Source organism: Symphalangus syndactylus, chromosome 1, assembly GCF_028878055.3.
Source record: "Symphalangus syndactylus isolate Jambi chromosome 1, NHGRI_mSymSyn1-v2.1_pri, whole genome shotgun sequence".
In the NCBI taxonomy this organism is placed as follows: Eukaryota; Metazoa; Chordata; class Mammalia; order Primates; family Hylobatidae; genus Symphalangus; species Symphalangus syndactylus.
In genome coordinates this window covers 75171660-75194686 of record NC_072423.2, presented here as the reverse complement: position 1 = coordinate 75194686, position 23027 = coordinate 75171660, and the positions used below count along the sequence as shown (strand labels likewise).

Sequence of the window (23027 nt, the reverse complement as noted above, 5' to 3'; positions counted from 1 at the left end):
GAGATCATTACAGCAAGAGAATATAACAGTTCAAAATAATATATGAACCCAACACTGCAGTACCCAGATTTACAAAGCAAATACTCCTAGATACAAAGAAAGACTCCAACACAATAGTAATGGGGGACTTCAACACACCACAGTCAGCATTAGACAGATCATCTAGATAGAAAATAAAGAAACACTGGACTTATACTGGACTTCAGACCAAAGGACCTAACAGACACTTTCAGAACATTTTATCCAACAACTGCAGAATACACATTCTTCTCATCAGCACGTGGAACATGACCATGTTAGGCCACAAAACTAGTCTCAACAAATTTTTAAAACTTGAAATCACTGTATTCCACAATGGAATAAAACTAGAAATCAATACCAAGACAAACTTTGAACACTATACAAATACACAAAAATTAAACAATATGCTCATGAACGACCACTAGATCAATGAAGAAATTAGATGGAAATAAAAAAAATTCTTGAAACAAATGGAAGTGGAGGCTGGGCATGGTGGCTCACACCTGTAATCCTAGCACTTTGGGAAGCCGAAGCGGGCAGATCACTTGAGGTCAGGAGTTCAAGACCAGTCTGGCCAACATGGTGAAACCCCACCTCTACTTAAAAAAAAAAAAAAAAAAATACAAAAGTTATCCAGGTGTGGTGGCATGCATCTGTAGTCCTAGCTGCTCGGGAGGCTGAGGCAGGAGAATCTCTTGAGCCTGGGAGGCAAAGGTTGCAATGAGCCGAGATCATGCCAGTGCACTCAAGCCTGGGCAACAGAGCTAGACTCTTGTCTCGAAGAAGAAAAAAAAAAAGAAGAAGAAAGTAGAAACACAATATACCAAAACCTGGCGACACAGCAAAAGCAATGCTAAAAAAGAGGTTTATAGCAATAAACACAAATAAATATTTTAAATAAACACTATAGTGATACACACCTCAAGGTACTAAAAAAAGCAAAAACAAACTAAACCTCATGCTAGCAGAAGAAATAATAAAGATCACAGCAGAACTAAACAAAATACAGAGACTTAAAAAAAATGCAAAGGATCTATGGAATGAAAAATCAGTTCTCTGAAAAGATAAACTGCTAACTAGACTAACCAAGAAGAGAGGAGATCCAAACAAAATCAGAAATAAAAAAGGGGACATTACAACTGATATCACAGAAATACCGAAAATCACCAGAGACTATTATGAACTATATGCAACGAACTGAAAAACCTAGAGGAAACGGATACAGCCCTGGAAATATACAACCTGCCAAAATCAAACCAGAAAGTAATAGAAAATCTGAATAGACCAATTCAGTAATAAAAAGTCTCCTAACAAAGAAAAGCTGGGGACCAGATGGACTCACTGCAGAATTCTACCAAAGTATTAACACAAAGAAGTACAAAGAATTACAAATTAGTACAAAGAAGAACTAACACCAATCCTCCTGCAACTATTCCAAAAAATTGAAGAGGAGGGGATTCTCCCTAACTCATTCTACAAAGCCAGCATCACCCTGATTCCAAAACCAGACAAGGACACAACAAAAAAAGAAAACTACAGGCCAACATCCCTGATGAACAGATGTAAAAATCCTCAACAAAATATTAGCAAACTAAATCCAATGGCACATCAAAAAGATAATACAACATGATCAAATGGAATTTACACCAGGGATGCAAGGATGGTTCAAAATATGCAAGTCAATAAACGTCATACATCACATAAACAGAATGAAGGACAAAAACCATATAATAATTTCAACATAAGCAGAAAACACATTTGACTAGCAACTGATAATCAAATTCAGTAACGTTGCAGGATACAAAGTCAAAATACAAAAATGAGTAGCATTTTTATACACCAATAATGAAACAGCTGAAAAAGAAATCAAGAAGGCAATCTCATTTACAATAGCTATCAAAAAAAAAAAAAAACAACTAGGAATAACTTTAATCAAGGAGGTGAAAGATCTCTACAAGGAAAACTACAAAACGCTGATGAAAGAAACTGAAGCAGACACAAACAAATGGAAAAACCTCCCATGCTCATGGATCAGAAGAATTAACGTCATTACAGTGACCAGGCTGCCCAAAGCAGTCTACAGACTCAATGTAATCCCTATCAAAATATCAACGTCATTTTTCACAGAAATAGAAAAAACAATCCATAAACATGTATGGAAACAAAAAAGAGCCTGAATAGCCAAAGCAATCCTGAGCAAATAGAACAAAGCTGGAGGAATCACTTCAAAATACATTACAGGGACTGAGAGAGCACAGTATTGGTATAAAAATAGACATAGAGACCAATGAAACAGAATAGAGAACCCAGAAATAAATCTGCATATATACAGCCAAATGATCTTTGATAAAGCCACCAACAACATACATTGAGGGAAGCATACCCTCTTCAATAAATGGTGCTGGGAAGACTGGATAACCATATGCAGAAGAATGAAACTGGATCCCTATTTCTCACCACATATGAAAGTCAACTCAAAATGAATTAAAGACTTCAATGTGAGACTCAAAATTATAAAACTAGTAAAAGAAAGCACATGGAAAACTCTTTAGGACATTGGTCTAGGCAAAGATTTTAGAGCTAAGACCTCAAATGTACAGGAAACAAAAACAAAAACAAAAGTAGACAAATGGGGCTATCAAACTATAAAGCTCCTCCATAGCAAAAAGAATCAAGAGGGTGAAGAGACAACCCTTGAATGACAGAAAATATTTGCAAATTACTCATCTGACAAAGGACTAATATCCAGAATATACAAGAAATTCAAGTATCTCAACAGTAAAGAAAACTCCAAATAATCCCATTAAAAAATGGGCAAAGGACTTGAAGACATTTCTCAAAAAAGATACAAATGGCTAATACATGAAAAAATTCTCGACATCACTAATCATCAGGGAAATGCATCAAAATCACAATGAGATACCATCTCACCCCGGTTAGAATGGCTATTATCACGAAGACAAAAAATAACAGTTACTGGTGAGGGTGTGGAGAAAAGGGAACCTCTCTTACACTGTTAGTGGGAATGTAAATTAGTACAACTGCTATGGAAAACAGTTTGGAGATTTCTCAGAAAATTAAAAATGGAATACAATCTAGCAATCCCACTACCAAGTATCCATCTAAAAGAAAGGAAATCAGTACATCAAAGGGATACCTGCACCTACAAGTTTATTGCAGCTCTGTTCCGGACAGCAAAGACATGGAATCAACCTAAATGCCCATCAACGGATGAATGGATAAAGAAAATGTGGCGCATATATACACTAGAGTACTATTCAGCCATACAAAGGAATGAAATCATGTCATTTGCAGCTACATGGATGTCATTTGCGGCAACATGGATGGAATTAGTGAAGTCAGTCAGGCACAGAAAGACAAAGACAGCATGTTCTCTCACTCATATGTGGAAGCTAAGAAACTTAATCTCACGGACATAGAGACTAGAATGACAGATACCAGAGAAAGGGAGGAGAATGGTGGGGGAGAGTGGGGAAGCAGTGGATGTGGATACAAACATAGGGTTAGATGAAATAAGTTCTAATGTTTGATAGCAGATTAAGGTGATTATACTTAGCAACAGTATTATGTATATTTCAAAGTAACTAGAAGAGATGACTTGAGATGATACCAACACATAAAAATAACACTTAAGGTGATGGATACCTCAATTACCCTCATTTGATCATTACACATTCTTTGCATGTAAGAAACTCACATGTACCCCATAAATATGCAAATGATTATATAGCAATAAAAGGGGAAAATCATCATAAAAAACTCATGGGTTTCAACATATTTGATGGGTTTCAAACCACAGCAATTTATTCTGTTCTTGAAGCTCACACTGTCCCATCTTTGGTCAATACAAAACTGCTCCAAATTGTCTCCTAACACCTTCCGGTAAGATCCTATATTAGTCTTTGATAGCTTCCCTGAAATCTGGAATTTTAAGATATTCCAAGCTCAAATATTTCCTGCCCCAGACCTGGAATCATCTTCTACGAAATCTTGGTTTTCCTTTTGTAGAAAACATTTTAAGATCATAACCTGGGAGGCAGGAATGATAACTGCTATTTTGGTCATTCCTTTTAGTTATTTGTGTGTGTGTGTGTGTGTGTGTATATACATATATATATATATATATATATAATTTTATTCAGAAATAATTTCACACAAGTTAGAGAAATAAAAAAATACTGAACACTATATATCTGTAACCCAGATTTATCCAGTTAATGTTTTACCTCTTTATAACTTGTTTTCTTTCTATATATATGTATATATATTACACATCTTTTTCTAAAGTATATGAGTGTAAATTAAATGCATCATGGCCCTAAACCATATATATTTTAGTATTTCCTAAGACACAAGAATATTCTCTTCTGTCACCACAGTAATCAACTTCATAAATTCACACTGATATGACACCAATCTACTGTCCATTTCCTTGTTAAATGATCTAATAATGTCCTTTATAATCATTTTTCCCCTCCAGTACAGGATCCAGTCTAGGAGCAGGTATTGCCTTTAATTACCATCTCTGCGGATAATCTGGCATATTTCTACTGCCTTTATTGGTCTCTTATGAAAATTGCCATTTCTTAATCTTTCATGACATAAAACTGGCTTTTTTTTAAAAAAAGAGCACTTCTCATGATGATGCATTCTCAGCTGTAATACTAAAAAAGTGATGTTATATCCCTTTTAGGTATCACATCTGGAGGTAGATATGGCCGTATCTCCTTCCTTTGATGATGTAAACAGAGTTCACACAGTCTAGGTGCTGCTGGACTTCTCTACTATATAATCACTGGTTTGTTTTTCCTCCACCCACCCTTTCTGATGTGAAAAGGGTATGTAAAAATCCTGCTTCTCAGTAAAAATCCACCCCCCCAAGTTTATCAGCCATTAGTCATTATTGTCTAATCATGTTGATCATGATGGGTATAAAATGATCAGTGGAAGGGGCAGGAACTGACTACAAAGGGGCATCAAGGAATTTTCAGGAGTGATGGGAAATTTTTTTTTTTTTTTTTTTTTGAGACAGAGCATCACTCTTGTTGCCCAGGCTGGAGTGTAATGGTGCGAACTTGGCTTACTGCAACTTCTGCCTCCCAGGTTTAAGTGATTCTCCTGCCTCAGCCTCCTGAGTAGCTGGGACTATAGGCACGCACCACCACACCCAGCTAATTTTTTGTACTTTTAGTAGAGATGGAGTTTCATCATGTTGCCCAGGCTAGTCTTGAACTCCTGAACTCAGGTGATCCACCCACCTCAGCCTCCCAAAGCCCTTGGATTACAGGCGTGAGCCACTGTGCCTGGCCTTGGAAATATTCTGTATCTTGATGGTGTCAGATTACACAGGTGGAGGCATTTCAAAAACTCATATATCTCATATATACATTATATTTAAGAATTATATCACAACCGTGAATATTGCAAAAAAATTTAAACTCTAGTTAATGAAATGCATACTTAAGTACTTAGGAATGTCTTCAACTTATAAAACATATCAAAAAATAATACGGATTGATGGATAGATATGTGATAGTGTAATAAAGGAAACAGACCAAAAGGTTAACAACTGTTAAATGTAGTTAGTGGGTACAGGATGTTCATTATACAATTCTTTGAGCTTTGCTACATGTTTGAATATTTTCATAATAATGTATGGGGATTTTTTAAAAAGTACTGTAAGTGGTTATGTTATAAAAAGCACAAATTGTAAGTGGGTAATTTGGGATAAATTTTCCTATGGCATCATATTTGGATTTCAAAAGTATTCAGCATCTTAAGTTTGTGGACAGAGAAGTTAAGATGGAAAATCATTAGTGGCTAAAAGGTGGTTCTGGTGATGATGAAAACATTGATGTCAAAATATGTGAACAGTTTTTACAAAATCATTTCAGGACAGAGTAGGGGGAAAAATTAATATTTCTACATTAATACGTATGTTATCTCAAATGTATAAATTTGAATACTTTTTTTTTTTTTAAAGATAGTCTGGCTCTGTCACCCAGGCTGGAGTGCAATGGCACGACCTCAGCTCCTTGCAACCTCTGCCTCCTGGGCTCAGGCCATTCTCCAACCTCAGCCTCCCAAGTAGCTGGTACTACAGACGCACGCCACCATGCCTGGCTAATTTTTGTATTTTTTGTAGAGATGGGGTTTCACCATGTTGCCCAGGCTGGTCTCGAACTCCTGGGCTCAAGTGATCTGTCCGCCTCGACTTCCCAAAAGTGCTGGGATTACAGGCATAAGTCACTGTTCCTGGACAAATTAATACTTTAAATAGATGACTATTTTATCCCTATATTGTTTATTTATTCAAATAGTTCACAAGCCTTTTGTCTTTTTAAAATTCTTTATTTCCATCTGTTGTCTCTCTTAATTACTGAAGAGGTGTTCTTTTTTTTGGAGGCAGGAGCTTGCTCTAATGCCCAGGCTAGTCTCAAACTCCTGGGTTCAGCTCCTGGAATAGCTGGAATTGCAGGCACATGCCACCACGTCCAGCCCACAAGACTTTTTAATTTTTTAATTCTTACTGGAGGAAAATGTAGATTATCTTATCTTTTGGTATATACTGTATATAGAAGATACTTAACCATATCATTAGAAAAATTTACAAACACAATGGCTACACAAGATACATAAACTTTAAAAATTATTTCTCTGCCCATTTTGGGGCATTTGAGTCATTCTAAATTTTCAGTACTATAAGCACTAATATGTTAACAGCTTTACATACATATATATAGTCAGCACTTCTGGTTATATCTTTTTGAATTTTTCACACTTATTAACAAATTGTTTTCAAGAAAGCACTCTCAACAACAGTGTATGATGCCAGCTTCACTCCAAGCTCACCAACATCCGAATACTATTTTAAAAAAATCTTTACCAATTTTATCGGGCAGTTTTTATTCAAGCACTTCTGTATGTTAATCACTGTGTTAAACTGAAGACTGTTCTGCGGTTTTCTAGTTATAGTCTTCCCTTCTCAAAGTATCAGGATTTTGCTGGCTTAAAAAAAAAAAAGCCGCAGCTGTTTCTACTTTTATACCATTAGACAGTTTTAACAGTATGGCAACCTGAGTGTGCCTGCACCTACCCCTTTCTGTCTTCCAATCTTTCTCCTTTCATATCCCTCTTTCAGTCTGTGTTTCTGTCTGCTCTGTGTTTATCATTTTTAAATTTTTTTTGGTAAGATCTATATACAGTATTCTGTTAAAGTCTGAAAAAAATTTTTATAACTTTTGTGGTTCTATCCATTTTCTTACTCATCAGTGATGTTTATGGATTTCCACTCACTTTTCCTTAATTAGATTTGCCAGATGTTCTAGTTAATCTTGTCAGAAAAGCAACTCCTGGTTTCATTCTGCTATATCGTCTAGAAATATTAGGACATTTGTTTCTTTATATAATACTTAGAAAATCTGTTTTCCAGTCATTATTATTTTGCTTTTCTCTGTGGATCTGCTTTTATTTCCTCTTCTTGATTTCTTAAGTTCACTTATTTTCATTCTTACCTAGTTTAATGAAGATAACTATGAACTTTTACTGAACACAGAACAACTCTGGTCTCATCACATAAGTACTAATGGTTATGTATACAATGTCTACAATTGAGACTTTCTACTTAATAAGAAACTGCATGTGCTGAAAAAAACTTAAAAGTTTCCAACTAGTATTCTGTTTCTGGTTAATTTTATCTTGTATTTCTAACAACTTTTGCTTTATATATTTTGACAGTGTTATCTAGTGCTTAAGGCAGTACATTTTTCTTATTTTTTTTCCCACAACAAAAGCTACATTCAATTAAGAAGGCAATACACCTTTATCTTTGCTTTGTTCATATGCTTTCATTATCACAAAATTATCTTTTGCCATGCACTATTTCCTGACTTCAATTCTTTGTCTAAGGTCAATACTGAAATTCTTAGTCTTCAAAAGCATTTTTTATTGTTGTTTTTTTTTTTTTTTGTATTTTTCGTAGAGACGGGGTAAAAAACAATATTAGCCAGGCATGGTGGCATGCGCCTGTAGTCCCAGCTACTCAGGAGAGGCTGAGGCAGGAGAATGGCATGAACCCAGGAGGCGGAGCTTGCAGTGAGCTGAGACCACGCCACTGCACTCCAGCCAGGGCGACAGAGCAAGACTCTGCCTCAAAAAAAAAAAAAAAAAGAGAGAGAAAGAGAGAGAGATGGGGTTTCACCATGTTGGCCAGGCTGGTCTTGAACTCCTGGCCTCAAGTGATCTGGCCCAGGCTGGCCTCCCAAAGTGCTGGGATTACAGGCGTGAGCCACCATGCCCAATCCTGAGTTTACTATACTTTTATCATCACCTCTCAAATGTTGTTGTTGGTTTTAATTTTGTATTTAAATTTCAGATAATTAAATTTTTTCATTTTTCCCTTTTCAAGTATGATCTGATATTTACATTCAATTTGACAATATTTACCACAGTTATTTAATCATCTTGTCTGTAATCAGTGCTCACTGCCAAAAGTTTTTATTCCATGACTTCATTTTGTTTATAATTTGGCAGCATCTCTTAATCAGTTGGAGTATATTTATAATTTTTGTTCAACAAGTAAAATGTTATATTCAGAAGGTGTGTTCTTTCAATTGCCTTTCCATGTGAAAGATAATTTAACTATATTACATGAAAATAAAGGGTAGAACTTTCTGCCTCAAAACTATAAATGATCCATTGCCTTCTGGCAATGGCTGACATTAAATGAGTAAAGTATGGTTTTTATTCTCTCATGTGTAATATAAAAGTAACATTACCTAATTACTTATACGAATTCTTTAAGATTTTATGAGGAAACAGCCATTTGTAAAACTGATGAAACTCTTTTTCACTGAATTTTGCCTGAAATATGGTAAACCCCTTTTATATAAAGACGACTTTCTTCAACACAGTACAGGTTTTTTTGTTATCTTTAAAAAAAAAATTGTGTGTTTAAAAAAAAAAAAAAGAAATTGTCCTTCCCTGCAACAATGATCAGAATTCAACCATCTAAATCACAAAAGTAAAATCACAGAGATGACTCGTTAACACCAGGACGCCGGAAAAAGACATGAAGTGTTTCGTTAGTAGCTCTGTAATTCATAACAGAATGAAAAGAAGTCAGAGTAGCAGTGGTGGTAGCTCTGCATGGGGAGAGGTTCTGCAGCAGGCTTAAAAGTAATAATGAGTAGTTCAGCAATTTATAGAAAACAGAAATGGGGCAATGGCATTATGACTCCATTCACACAGGGTGTATGTAGCAAACACCTAGGTTACTAACTTCATCATTCTTAGCTAGTTAGCTAAGCATTATTCTAGCTAGCCAGCATTATTCTAAAGTATTCAAACATTTTGTGTATTACAAATGAATCCAGAATGTTCTATCAAATATCATGTCAAACGAACAGACGAATGTAGATTATGTGAAACAAACCTGTGTAACTTTCATCATCATCAGATAAAGGCACCTCTCTTTTTAGTAGCAACTCCAACTCCTCTGTTTCTGCTACATCCACTGGACGCTCCCCATGTTTATTAGCTTGAAATGGATTTCCACCATGACGAAGTAACAGCTTTACTATCTGCAACAATAAAAAGCAGGAAGACTTAGTCCGTTCACAGATTGTATCACTGCACCCATTCTCTTGATAATACTCATAGTATCCTTCTGAGTGTTACCTCATTTACTCTGCATCCATTCTTCACCATCTACTCTAAATCGTTATTCTCTTCAAGATCCATTTTCACTGACACTCCCCTATCTGATGACCTCAACTACTACAAAAAAATTTCCTCCTTAAAATTTAAACTGGGTTATTTTAGCAATTAATCTCATCATTTTTTCACCCTGTTCCATCATAAAGTCAAATATTTATTGAGAACCTATAATAACTACACTTCCAAGTTCTGCTAATAAACCCATGAACAAGAATAACAAGTTCCCTGGCCTCTTGAAATGTGTATCTTAGAAAAAGTTTCAAAGAAGTATTTCCCTTCTGCTTTAGGCTAATATCACTGTCAATGCTCTTATCTTACTCCGTTTCCCATAGCCCAGGAATTTTAAGTATAACTCCAAAGATTAAACTTCAAGACCCTTCACTTTCATGGGTCCTTTACAGAAGGATGCTGTATCTCATTTTGTAGTCATCACTTTGAAAGGCCTTCTCTCCTCTAACGAATTAACATAAGCTTCAAGTTCCACATAACCAGGTTCTGCCCTGTTAGTTATTATTTGTTTTTTCTTCATATCCTCTTCCTTTCATAGTTTTAACCTCTTTTTGGTTGGCTCCTTTTTAGAAGCCAATCTTTCCACAGTTCATATTTCTTGCACCTTAAAAAAATAATGGCATTAAAGAAATGAAACACGGACAAAACAAAGAAACTTTGTTGAAACCTATATCGTTCTACCCTAGGCTAACCTTTCTTCTTCACTGTCTCCTGAAAAAGAGATCTGCCCTTGCAGCTGTTACGTATTGGCCCTTCACTCTTTCATCTACAACTCTGCTACCATCAATCTTATGGAATGGCTCTTTTAAGACCTGAAAAGATCTAAACCAATGATGGTTTCCCTATGACTCTGTCCTTGATATACTCTCTCATGTTCTAATATATATCATCTCTTTGGAGAACTTATCCACTCTGAATGTGATGACAATTATGCAATCCATCCATTCATTCTCTTGTCTGCTTTCTCTCTCAGCCCTCTTGAGCTCCAAACCCAAACATTCAAATACTCACTGGATACATCCAACTGACTGTATGTATATTTTAATACAAAAGCATAAAACCAACAGGACCTAAATGGAATTCAGTAAACTTGTACTATTATCTTTTATCTATTTCCATTCTCAGTAACTGGTACCAAAATTTACCCAGTCACTGAAGCCTTGAAGCCAGAATTTGGGAGTCAACGTTAATTCTTTTTCACTCATACACATCAAGGAGGTAGCCAGCTGTTACTGATTCTGCCTCCTTACCATCTCTTTGTTTTGATATTTTGTATATTTCCATTAACACTGGTGTGTTCTATCATACATAAACCTATACTACAATTCATTAACACACTTCCCCCCTTGGACTACAGGCTTCATATAAAATCAAGTCTCTATTCATCTCTGTATTCCGAGGACATAACTATGGTGTTTTCTGGTACTTAGAAAATATATCACACTTTAAAAAATACTTAAATGAATAACATGAAACAGATGAATATTAACTGCATTTACCATCAAAGGAACAATTTAAAACAAGATGCTGAAATCAGAAATTTGTAATAAATTACTTAAGAATGATTCACAATGTATAAAGAAAAAAATTTTTCTAGATTACTGCAGAAAATCTGAAATGTAATAATGTATAAAGAAAACTTACTCATGATACCAACTATTAACTGTTTAATTTTTATCGAATTACACATGCTTATGATTTTAAAAGATCAACTAGGTTTCCAAGTCTGCTGGTGAAGAACAATTGTCCCTGACACTTATCTCCATATTCCAGTCATCTACCCAGGGTGAGAGAGGAGCAATTACTGGGCTGTGTAAGATTGGGGAGAGGATGTGAGAGCTAAAAAAACCTTTGATCTAATAGTCGTTTCCAGTCATATCTTAAGAAGCACTTCCAGAGGTCATTGGTACTATCAATTCCTAAGCTTTTCTTTTTTCTTTTCTTTCTACGATTCCGTGTTGTAACAGCTTTGGTTTCAATTTTCTTGTCTCTCTTAAATCAGAGGTGGGCAAATTATGACCTACGGGCCAATCTGGTCTGCCAGCTAAGAATAGTTTTTATATTTTTAAGGGACTGTTGAAGGAGAAGAGAATAGGAGAGAGGGGAGGCAAGAGGAGGTGAAGGAGGGAGTATGTGGCCTGCAAAGCCTAAAATATTTACTATTTGGCCCTATATTGAAAAAAATTGTCAAACCCTGTTCTACATCAGTAACTGCTCATTTCTCCAATTTCTATCTTCCAAAATATTTGTTTCTTCTGTTCTTTGCCCTTGTGGGTCTATGTCCTTTGAAACTGCCCCTTACTGTCATTTTAGGGATTGGAGAAAGTAAATGAAATAAAAATCTTCTAGTCATTATAAATAATACTGTAGTGGATATCTTTATGAGTTGAAATTTTTCCAATTTTAGGCTTATTTCCTTAGACTAGAGCCCTAGAATGAGAAAACAGAATAAAGAATTTTGATATTGCTGAAAGCTTTCTATCCCCATCAGGAATACATCAATAAATACTTATTACATGACTATACAGAATCAGGTACAGCTGGTTCATTCACATATTACAAACACCCTAAATCAAATAATCGAGATTTTACAGATCATCCTCAAATGCAAATAATTGTTCTTAAAGTTGCTTAAAACATACAGTCAACAAATTAGAAGTAGGTAAAAATGATGACAAAAGATGATACGTATCTAAAATAGAACTAGAAATAAGGCTAGTATTAAAATGTGTATTATCGTGAGGTGCAGTGGCTGACACCCGTAATCCCAACACTTTGGGAGCCTGAGGCAGGAGGATTGCTTGAGTTCATGAGTTCAAGACCAGCCTGAACAACACACGGTCTCTACAAAAAAAAAAATTTAAAATTAGCCTAGCATGGTGGTGCGTGCTTATAGTCCAGCTACTTGGGAAGCTAAAGCAGGAGGATCACTTGAGCCCAGGAGGTTGAGGCTGCAGTAATCTGTTATTGCACCACTACACTCTAGTGTGGGTGATACAGCAAGATGCTGTCTCAAAAAAAAAAAAAAAAAGAAAAAAGAAAAAAAAGTGTTTTAGGAATTACTACACATTTACAAACAAGTCAAAAATTAGGTTCTTAGTAAGCTATGTTAATCCTCTCTATAATAATTTAGACCTGGCTACAGAACCGTTATATTTCTGCTTTTCCCATCTTAAAAATGCATTATGGATGGCTGAAGTTGTCATGACTATTACTGAAAGAAATCTAATTATTTGGGAGTAGCTCAGAATACCCATTATGGATATACAGAAATGAATTTTTGGTGGCTCTCATTCTTCCTCCTAAGGCACAAGTAAAAGGAACAAGGAGAAAATAGCTCTCAATAGCTCTTCAGTGGTGACTCCTACTATCCTAGGCATGTCGGCAGGAGGAAAAGCAAAGGTCCCTCCCTCTGGGAAGAGACTGGAAATAGTGTGAGTCCTTGTAAGTACATGAGCTCAAAAGGTCAGCTTCTGGAAATATGCTGCAGCTATGTGCATATTTAGAAACGTGTGTTCACAGAAACCATGTCTTAGTCACGGCATAATTCTTTAAAATTACACTTAGAAATTGGGAAACCTTTATTATCATATTCAAAGGAAAATCATTCATTCTTGGTAAACTATCAGTAATATTTTTTAAAAGGGCAATATTTAAAATATCAAAGCCAGAAAATTAAGTCAGTTTCCAATAAATTCAAAGGAAAGGGCAATGTACCCTACATGTTGTCAGGCCTGATGGATTAAGTTTTTGTCATTCTGCCTATCCTCAGTCAGTTATCCATTCATCTACCTATCCATCTGTCTACAAGTGCATCCATGATGGATTTGCTGAACATTTCTAGGTGACAAGCAGTTCCAGAGTAAATAACAGAAAACAACACAAAATGCCAGTATGCATGGTAGTATTTGCAGTCTAGTGCAGGAAACATGACACTAGACAAGATTATCAGTAAAAAATAAGGTAGTAAATGCTATGATATAGGTTTGTACAAATTGCCAAAGGAGCACAGAGAAAAGAGTAGACCACTGGTAAGCAAGAATCAGTTTAGAAAAATTATTTATAGGCTACATTTTTCTTCATTCAAAATAAGACTTCTTTGCTGAGAAACAAGGAAAAATGTCTTATAAAAATGTAATTGAGAAAAAAATAGCATTTTTAATTTCTGAATTTTAGGTGTATTTGACTGCACCCACAAAGGTAGCTTTTTAATCTTTTACCCCTGATATTTCTAGACCATCTTAAATTTCAATGTGCATTTACATGTAGTGTCTTTTTTTCCTTCGAAATATCAATTTTAGATAGGTATTATTTATCATATAATTTAAAGATGAGGAAACGGAGGTTCCGAGGAGGGAAGTAACCTGTTCAAGATTACACAGCTAGTAAACTGGCCAGGCCAGAACTGCACTTGTATCTATCTTTACTCCAAATTCTATTTTTGTCTCAACTAAAATAAAATGCCTTTCAAAAAGATAGGCACTTCAACACTGTATAATTTTTACTATATATAAAGACTACTTTCATACATCCAATTGTCTTATAAAGAATGCCTTGAAATAAAAATTTTGCCAAATTATTTAATCAACTGTCAAATTAAATGGGTTTTATGAAAAGAAAATGCTAAATCTGACTATGAACTAATACTTAGAAAGTAGAAAAAAGGGAAAACAAAATATAGATGAGTTGATCAAGCAATGAGTGGAATATGACACAGATCATATGACTAAGAAGTGAATGAAATTACTCTGGGTTGAATTTATATTTTAAAAATGTGTATTATTGATTTTTTTCTATCATACTTACATCTCTGTGCCCACTACTAGCAGAATCATGGAGTGGAGTGTCATCATCTAATCCTTGTGTGTTAACATCTGCTCCAGCTGCTATAAGTATCTTAGCAACATCATAATATCCAACATTGCAAGCTTCATGCAGTGGTGTCCAACCTAAAGTTAGATTATTAATTTAACATGATTCACTTGCGCTACTTCAAAATATATGCTTTTCATATACATACCTATGTGTGACGTATCAATTCTAAAATTGCACATTGTGCAAAAGAAAAAAGGAGTGATGAAGAAGCTACTAAAAATAATTAAGAACAATATCAATTTACTGAAGGTTCATTCAAGATAATATTACAGTTGACCCTTGAACAAGGTGAAGGTTAGGGGTGTTAACCCCCATGCGGTCAAAAATCTACATATAACTTTTGACTCCCCAAAACTTAACTACTAATAGCCTACTGTTAGCTGGAAGCCCTACCAGTAACATGAATACTTTGACTAACACATACTTTGTATATGTATTACATACCGTACTCTTACAATAAAGCAAACTAGAAAAAAAATGTTATTTAACAAAATAGTAAGAAAAATCTATTATTCATTAAGTAGAAGTAGATCATCAAAAAGGTCATCTTCATCATCTTCACGGTGAGTAGGCTGAGGAGAAGGGAGAACAGGGGTTGGTCTTGCTGTCTCAGAGGCGGCAGAGGGAGAAGAAGTAAAAGTAAAGGTGGCAGAGGCAGGCACATTTGGTGTAACTTCACAAAAATACATCGTAATTTCTGTCTCACTTTTTTGCTTTTTCATTTCTCTAAAAATGTTTTAATATAGTACCACCCTCCTTCTTCCACTGTGTGCTTTAGTTTCAGTGCCTGGATCATACAAGGGCTTGTGTTTAAAAAAAAAATAAAAAAGTAAAAGCAGCCTTAAATTATTGGAACCCTCTAAGGTCAATCTGTTTTCTGGCATGGCTTCTTCTGTCTTCTTCCTCATCACTTGCAACTGTTTTGGAAGCACTCAGCTCCATCAAGTCACCTATTAATACCTCTGATGTGGTATCTACTAGCTCCTCAATTTCTCCAAGATCCATATTTTGAAACTTCTCACCCCCTACCTTTTTTGCCATATCCACAATCTCTTTCATGATTTCCTTGACTTGTTCTGTGGTAAATCCTGTGACGTCATGTACAACATCTGGACACAGTTTTCTCCAGGAGGAGAGCTTTCACAGCTTTTTCTTTAACAATCACGGCATCTTCAACGGTGTAATCATTCCAGACTTTCATGACATTCGATCGGAGTTCTCTTCTACAGCGTTGACAATCCTTTCCCTGGAGTACTGTGTGTAATGAGCCTTAAAGTTCCTTATGACCCTCTAATTAGAGGCTGGTTTAGAAACACCGTGTTTGTACACCACTTTAATGCCTTTGGTATTGAAATCATAGGGTTCTGGGAGGCCAGAGGACACTAAAAGACAGCCTCCTTCCTGGCAAAGTACTTTCTGACTTCAGGAAGAAATTGATGACATCAATCCAGAAGAGTTCTCATTGTCCAGGCCTTTGTGTTACACAACCAAAAGACTGGCAGCTGGGTTTATCTTTTCCCTTCAGGATTCAGGGGGCAGTCCTGATCATAAACCCAACTGTATTTACATAAAACAGGAGAGTTGGCTAATCCCTTCCTGCCCTAAATCTTGGTGCTTGTTTTTCTTCCTTACTAATAAATGTCCTTTGTGGATTTTTCTTTTTCCCAGAATAGGGTACTTTTGTCCACATTAAAAAACTGTTCAGGCAGATATCCCTTCTCCTCACTGATTTTCTTAATGGTATCTGGGAATTCATCTGCTGCCTATCAGTGGACAGAAGCCACTTCTCCTGTTATCTTGACATTTTTTTAAACGAAACCTTGTTCTAAAATCATTAAACCATCCTTTGCTGGCATTAAATTCCCCAGCTTTAGATCCTTCACACCTTCCTTAAAATTGTTGTATAATGACTTCACGTTTTCTTCAATCTAATCTGTAGGTACGCCTTTTTAATAGCAATCTTGCATCCACATAAAAGCTGCATGAGATGAAAGAATGTTTTACAAAAAAGTGCAAGGTTTTCAAACCCACTAGCATAGCTGCATCAATGGCTTCACAAATTTCCTTTCCTTTTTTCCACTGGTCCTTATGCGGGATTCATTCATCTTCAAATGGCAGGTAACCACAGCTGCAGACCTCAATTTATAGTACATTATCAAGTAATTCAATTTTTTCTTTTAATGTCATAACTTTTCTGTTTCTTAGGAGCACTTCTAGTATCACTAGGAGCACTTAAAATGGGTCCCCTGGTGTTATTTAAGGCTTACAGTATTCTACTAAACACGATGAAAAATATGCAAGAATCACACGTTTCACTGTGGCATGCAACTTACTGGAGAGACGAACTGCTTATGTGGAGATGATTTGTGTCAGTCACATGGTGTTTTAAGCAGATAGTCCCAACATTTGAGCTCACCACAATGGCAACAGGAGGTAGCTATACAATTATTACAGGAGTACAATATGTACTACAGTAAATTTTATGCAGTTATGATTTAATACTGCATCTTTATGTTTGCTTACATTTCTCCTGATTCTGAACGGTGCTATGTATAGCCTATGTTTGAATGCATATGTTTTAACTTTTTAGAACAGATTTGTGTATATTTTATGGTAGTAATGATAGAATAGACTAGTATCTAGGTATCTTTTATGCACTTCTAATGTATTTAATTTTTTCCTATTTTCAATATTTCTAGGCTATGCAGTTCATCTATGAGTTTTTCCAAATTGTTCCAAATCTCAAAAAAAATTTCAAATATATTTACTGAAAAAAATCCACACATAAGTAGACCTACATAGTTCAAGGGTCAACAGTATTTCCACTGTGCTAAATTATTTGACAAAAGTATTAAATATTTAAGCTTTCCAATAAATATAAGCTTGATATAATTTTTAATAATCATTTAAACTATGAAAAAAGAATTTTAAAGAGGCAAAATATTAGTAAGCTTGATTAGAGTCTTTCAGTAAACAAAAATCCTGATGTCTTAAGGGCTTTATTCTGTTGATACAGTATTTTCTGGACATAATACTTATTTTAACTAAAACAAACTTAATTACTTTTGTAATTAAAAAGTTACATGTTCACAAAAGAAATATTAGATAACTTAAAAATACAAAGAAAATAAACACCGTCCATAATCTCACCACCCAGATATAATAATTTGAAGACTCCAACATATCTACTAGCTCTCCCACATATTTATAAAACTTAGATGAATAACAACCTGCTTCCTCTACTTACTCAAGTGAAAATAATTCCCTATGTCATTATACTTTTCTACAACATAGTATTGTACTAATCAAATATACCATAATTTCCTTCAACAAGTTCCTATTACTAAGGATACAGATTATTGCTAGTTTTTAATTAGAAACAATGCTGTAACAAGTATCCTTACAACTAAATCTTCATGTCCATCCATGATTAACTATTTAAAATAAATCCCTGGAAGTGGAATCGTCAGATGAAAGAAATATTTTTTAGGTTTCTAACAAATAATGTCAAGTTTTCCTCTAGAATAAATGCCATGCATTTTAAGTCTCACTCTTTAAGGCAGATACTGTATATCACACCGTTCCCCACTCACACCAAATAAAGACAGAAATTCCAGGTGTATTATAATAGGGCTACATGTAAAAACAAAACAGAAACAAAATTTGAAAAACAGAAAATATAGGAATAGTTTTATGATACACAGAAAGAGAAGGCCTTCTTAAATAAAATACCAAACCAAGAACCCATAAAGCTCAATTGATATGATACAGAAAAGATGAAAACTTTAGTACAATAAACACTGTAATGAGTGTATTCAACCTAAGCCACAGATTGTGAAAACCTTTACATATTTGATAGAGAAAATCTAGACTAACGGCTCTTGTAGGTTAAAAACAGTACTAAACCAAAAGAAAATGAGCAAAGGAATGGATCTAACAATTCACAAAATACACACAAATTTATAATAAACATAAGAAATGTTTACCATCACTTCTGATCATGAAAATCCAAATTAAGATTTTTTTCATTCATCAGATTGTTAATAATTAAGTTGATAATATCCAGTTTTAGTGAAGATATGAGGAAAATGGCTCTTTCATATACTCTTGATGGTAGTATGAATTGATACAGAATTTTGGGGGAGCAATTTCCATTATTTCAAAAATTTAAAACATGTATCTCCGTTGATTTAGCAATTTCACTTCTACTGAAATACTTCTATAAATATACACAAAGATGTTTCTATATAGGTATTTACTACAGTGTAGCCTATGGAATGCTATACCAGAAAATATTATGCAGCTATTAAAAATTAATGGAGTAGGCAGGCCTACCTATATATACTGATAGAAGTATCTGTAAGACATTAAGGCAGGTTGCAGAACTACAGATTAATACAGATGGAATAATTTCATTTTAAAAAGCCAATATATAAGTATTTGCTTTATACATATATAATAAAAATGAACTGAATGAGTAACCTCCTAAGCGTTAACAATAGTTCTGTGGAAGAGAAAGAACCTGCGTGGGAGGGAGGGCAGGGTTGTGCAGTATGTGAAATTAAAGAAAATTTTTGAATTGTTCTCTACATACTTTTACTGTTGAATTATTTACAGCAAGAATGTACTGGTATGCTACTTGAATAATGAAAATGAAAGTAATAACACCACACTCTTACAGTCCTCATGGTTCAAGTTAATAAATGTTCTTAAAATACTTATGAATCAATCAACTACTTTGAAAACATGTAACTCAAATTCATCTAGGGCAAAACCTAACTTGGATAAAGAACTATACAGCAAGTAATATGTCAACTAAAGTATAAGTTTAGTATGTAAAAATATGAGTAATTATTGACATGGAATTGTAGTAGAGATCAGGGGTTTTATTTACAAACTCCAAAGTTCTGTAATAAAGAATATTTTTAGAACTCTTTCATTTCAGCAAAAGGAATAAAAGAATGTAGATTAAATTGTAACCAGGATCTGTTTAAATTTTAGTGCCTGAATAGTAGGTATTGAATTACTAGTCTTACCTGCAAAATCTTTCACATTCACATTTGCCCCTAAACTTATTAATTCTTTAACTTGTTTCACATCTCCTCGAATAGCAGCCATGTGTAAAGGAGTTTCACCACGTTCATTTCTTTTATTAACTTTATCTTTCTGTCGAGATGAAGAACTGGGAGTTTTCTTTTGGGCAGGCGTTGTTTGTGATGGATGATTTGGTGTGGAATCTGTAAGAAAGAAGAAAGTTAGCAGAAGTTCTAGGCTAAATATTTTGTATACTTATTTAAATGTTTTTATTGGTAATATGCTAATCTCCTGAAACACAAGGAATGCCTTCTCACCCTAACAACCTAAACCTTGACTTGGATGATACGTTGATGACCCAAATACACAGAGATCCTCCCTTAGGGTTATCAAATATCATGAGCCGATTAAAAAAAATGTTTTGTCAATTCATAAAATTGGTTTAAAATGATAAAGTACCAAATATGTACTCTAAAATGTTTCCTTAATGAATGATGTGATGAACTACGAAACATTTTTCCTAGGTATGTTATGCTATTATTCTAAGACCTAGAGGAAGTGAAATTGAAGGCTGGAGTCCACACCCCTGACTCAGACAAAGCATTGGAGTTCTTCTGTTCTTATATTACGTGCAAATCAAGGTCATAACGATTTTACTATGAAAATGAAAGAGAAGAGCTACAAAAAATAAGTGCAGTCTGGAAAAGGGCCTTTAAAAACTCTGCTTTGCCTTGATTCTCATATTTTGATATTTGTTCTAGTTTCTATATTTAAAAAAACAAGTTAAATTAGATGATGCCCAAAGTCTCCTCTCCAATTTCAAAACTACAAAAAAAACAAAAACTGGTTTCTTAATTAAGGATTCAAGACATATATACAGTGTTAATTAATTCTGAAAATTTACAACAATATAAAAGAAACCGCTCTAAGAGAAAAGAAATCTATGGAAAATAACTTTTTACCAGTTTAAAACCTGACATGATTAGAGCTCTAAGGCAATACCATCCTTTCCTCAATAAGAAAAAAAAAAAAAAAAAAAAAGTGTAAGGTTCATCTTTTGGATTTTTTTTTTTTTTTTTTTTTTTTTGAGACAGAGTCTCAGTCTGTTGCCCAGGCTGGAGTGTGGTAGTTTGATCTCGGCTCACTGCAACCTCCACCTCCTGGGTTCAAGAAATGAAATTCTTCTACCTCAGCCTCCCGAGTGGCTGATTACGGGCGTGTGCCACCATGCCCAGCTGATTTTTGTATTTTTTAGTAGAGACAGGGTTTCACCATGTTGGCCAAGCTGGTCTCAAACTCCTGGCCTCAAGTGATCCACCTACCTCAGCCTCCCAAAGTGCTGGGATTACAGGCTCAAGCCACCATGCCCAGCCCTACCTTTTGGATTTTAAAGTACACTGTCTCAGTAATAGTTTCCTACAGAAGTTTTTCTAGAAATTTACACTCCCTAAGAAAAGGGCCTTATCTATCTTACTCATCACTGCTTGGAAGACTTCTTATATACCACAGTGGTATTCAAGAAATATTTGTTGAATGAATAAATTTTAATATAATCCTTATAGTCAAATTATTTGTCAAGAGAATTTGCTTGCTGAATTTCTTAAAATCTAAAGACTTATCTAATGAATAAAACAATTAACCATAAACTCCAAGTATATCTGTATGATGGCAAACCGCTTGATATTTCAAAAAGTTTTCCATTCTAATTCTATACATATTAATAGAGTTGACTAAGAATCACCCTTAAAAGGACCAACTGCAGAACAGTATTATAGTATACTATTTATACTAAAAAAAAAAAAAATTAACCCATAACAAAAGATACGTATTTGTATGTTTATGCCTAGAAAAGCCACATAAATAAAGATAAGAAACTGTTAACAGTAGTCACCTCTTGAGGGGAGGTGACTGGAGATGAAAGACTTTTACTTTTTGTCTGTTGGTCTTTTAATTTATTCTAAGAAGGACAAAAGTTCACGTTATTTTAAAAAATCAGTTTTAACAAATGTCTTTCCATTTAACTATTAAATCAGACTTAAAGTCAAAGTCAAAATTTTACAGGAACAGTCAAAGTTTTTACATGGTAAAATGTCTTTAATTTGGTCACAGACTTTCCCATGTTGGAGGTGGAAAAGGTAGGAGTAACCACAACGTACTCTATTTTTAAAAGCAGGAAGCCCTAAAACATTTTTTTAGCAGTGACAGATATTAGATACACTCATGCTTTGAAATTATAATATTTAGAAACTCTTAAGAATTTAACCATGTCATCCCATTTTTTAAAAAGAGGCAATACAGGAAAAACTCACTGAAAAAATTATCCTTCTCAATGCATTTCAACATGGTCTGTTATGTAACCCAGAGTCTTACATAAAATTGCTTTGAATTCAGGGCCAAAAGAAATTTTCTCCAGACAAAAGTGATTTACTTTCTTGAATCAGTCAATGAGAACTATGTAACTCAAAATTTTTCTTTTGTTCTTTTAGCTGCCAGAATGTGAATAGTAATAACTATCTCAGGCCAGTTGTCTGGATTTTATCTACCTTTTTAGCTCCCTTTTATAAATTAGCATGTTGTTTGTTTTGTTCCCTTTTTGTTTTTGTCCTGCTGGTAAGTCATCATCAATTATTTTTGGAGCACACACCATATAAATAAACATACATACATGTGGCACAACACCTTAGCTGGAAATGGACATGAAATATAAAATGAATGTTAATATACTGCTGACATTTTTCCTTATAAAAAAATTTAGATCTTAATAAAATATGGATCACACATGGTGTAAAGAGCCCTACTCTTGTATAGCTTCTACTTTAGCAGAGGATACAGATGATAAACTGTCACACAAATAATCATAAAATTACCACTGACTTACAAGTAATTCTGATTAAATCCAAGAAAGAATAAAAATGAAAAATAGTTAAAATAATTGTTAAGACAAGACTACAGTTGCCTGAAGAAAACTAAGGAACACATTAACTCAATGATGGTAGGTATCACCTGGACTGTTGTCTCTTGCTGTCATCTGCATAAGAAGTGCCATCTGTTTTCGCTCAGAGAGTGGATAACCAAAAAGAATGCTAACTGGTGTCGATTTCTTATTTCCAGCTTCCTTTTTTGTCTTCTTCTTTTCTGGACCTTCTTTCTCTGGAATTATTAACAAATACGTAAGAATTTGAAACAAATCCAAGTACTCAAAAAAAGCAAGTTTAAGATGATTTTCTTGATATGCTGCACACATATATGAGAAATGTGTACAATATATTAACTAGTAGTAGCCAGACAAAAGCACAATGGGTTTTATATTATATAAACAATTTTCTTCCTGACTGCTTTGAAAAAAATAT

At 34.5% G+C, this 23027-nt stretch overlaps 1 protein-coding gene across 23 annotated transcripts in view; it reads right to left on the bottom strand.

The window, feature by feature from the left end:
• The window catches only part of ANKRD12 (ankyrin repeat domain 12), a 144352-nt gene that overhangs the window by 55853 nt on the left and 65472 nt on the right, over nucleotides 1-23027 (bottom strand). For 15 of the 23 annotated variants that reach the window (XR_008650234.2, XM_055238294.2, XM_055238302.2 and 12 more), the window contains 4 exons: nucleotides 22681-22827; nucleotides 19680-19880; nucleotides 14575-14717; nucleotides 9476-9623 (listed from right to left, as the gene is read on the bottom strand). Coding sequence is in view for 21 of the 23 variants with exons in the window: in XM_055238294.2 (XP_055094269.2) it covers nucleotides 9476-9623; nucleotides 14575-14717; nucleotides 19680-19880; nucleotides 22681-22827 (639 nt within the window). In the remaining 2 variants the exon portion in view is untranslated. Of the gene's footprint in view, nucleotides 1-9475; nucleotides 9624-14574; nucleotides 14718-19679; nucleotides 19881-22680; nucleotides 22828-23027 lie in introns of those variants that run through there. The other 8 variants (XM_063641011.1, XM_055238290.2, XM_063640987.1 and 5 more) reach the window with 2 other exon arrangements.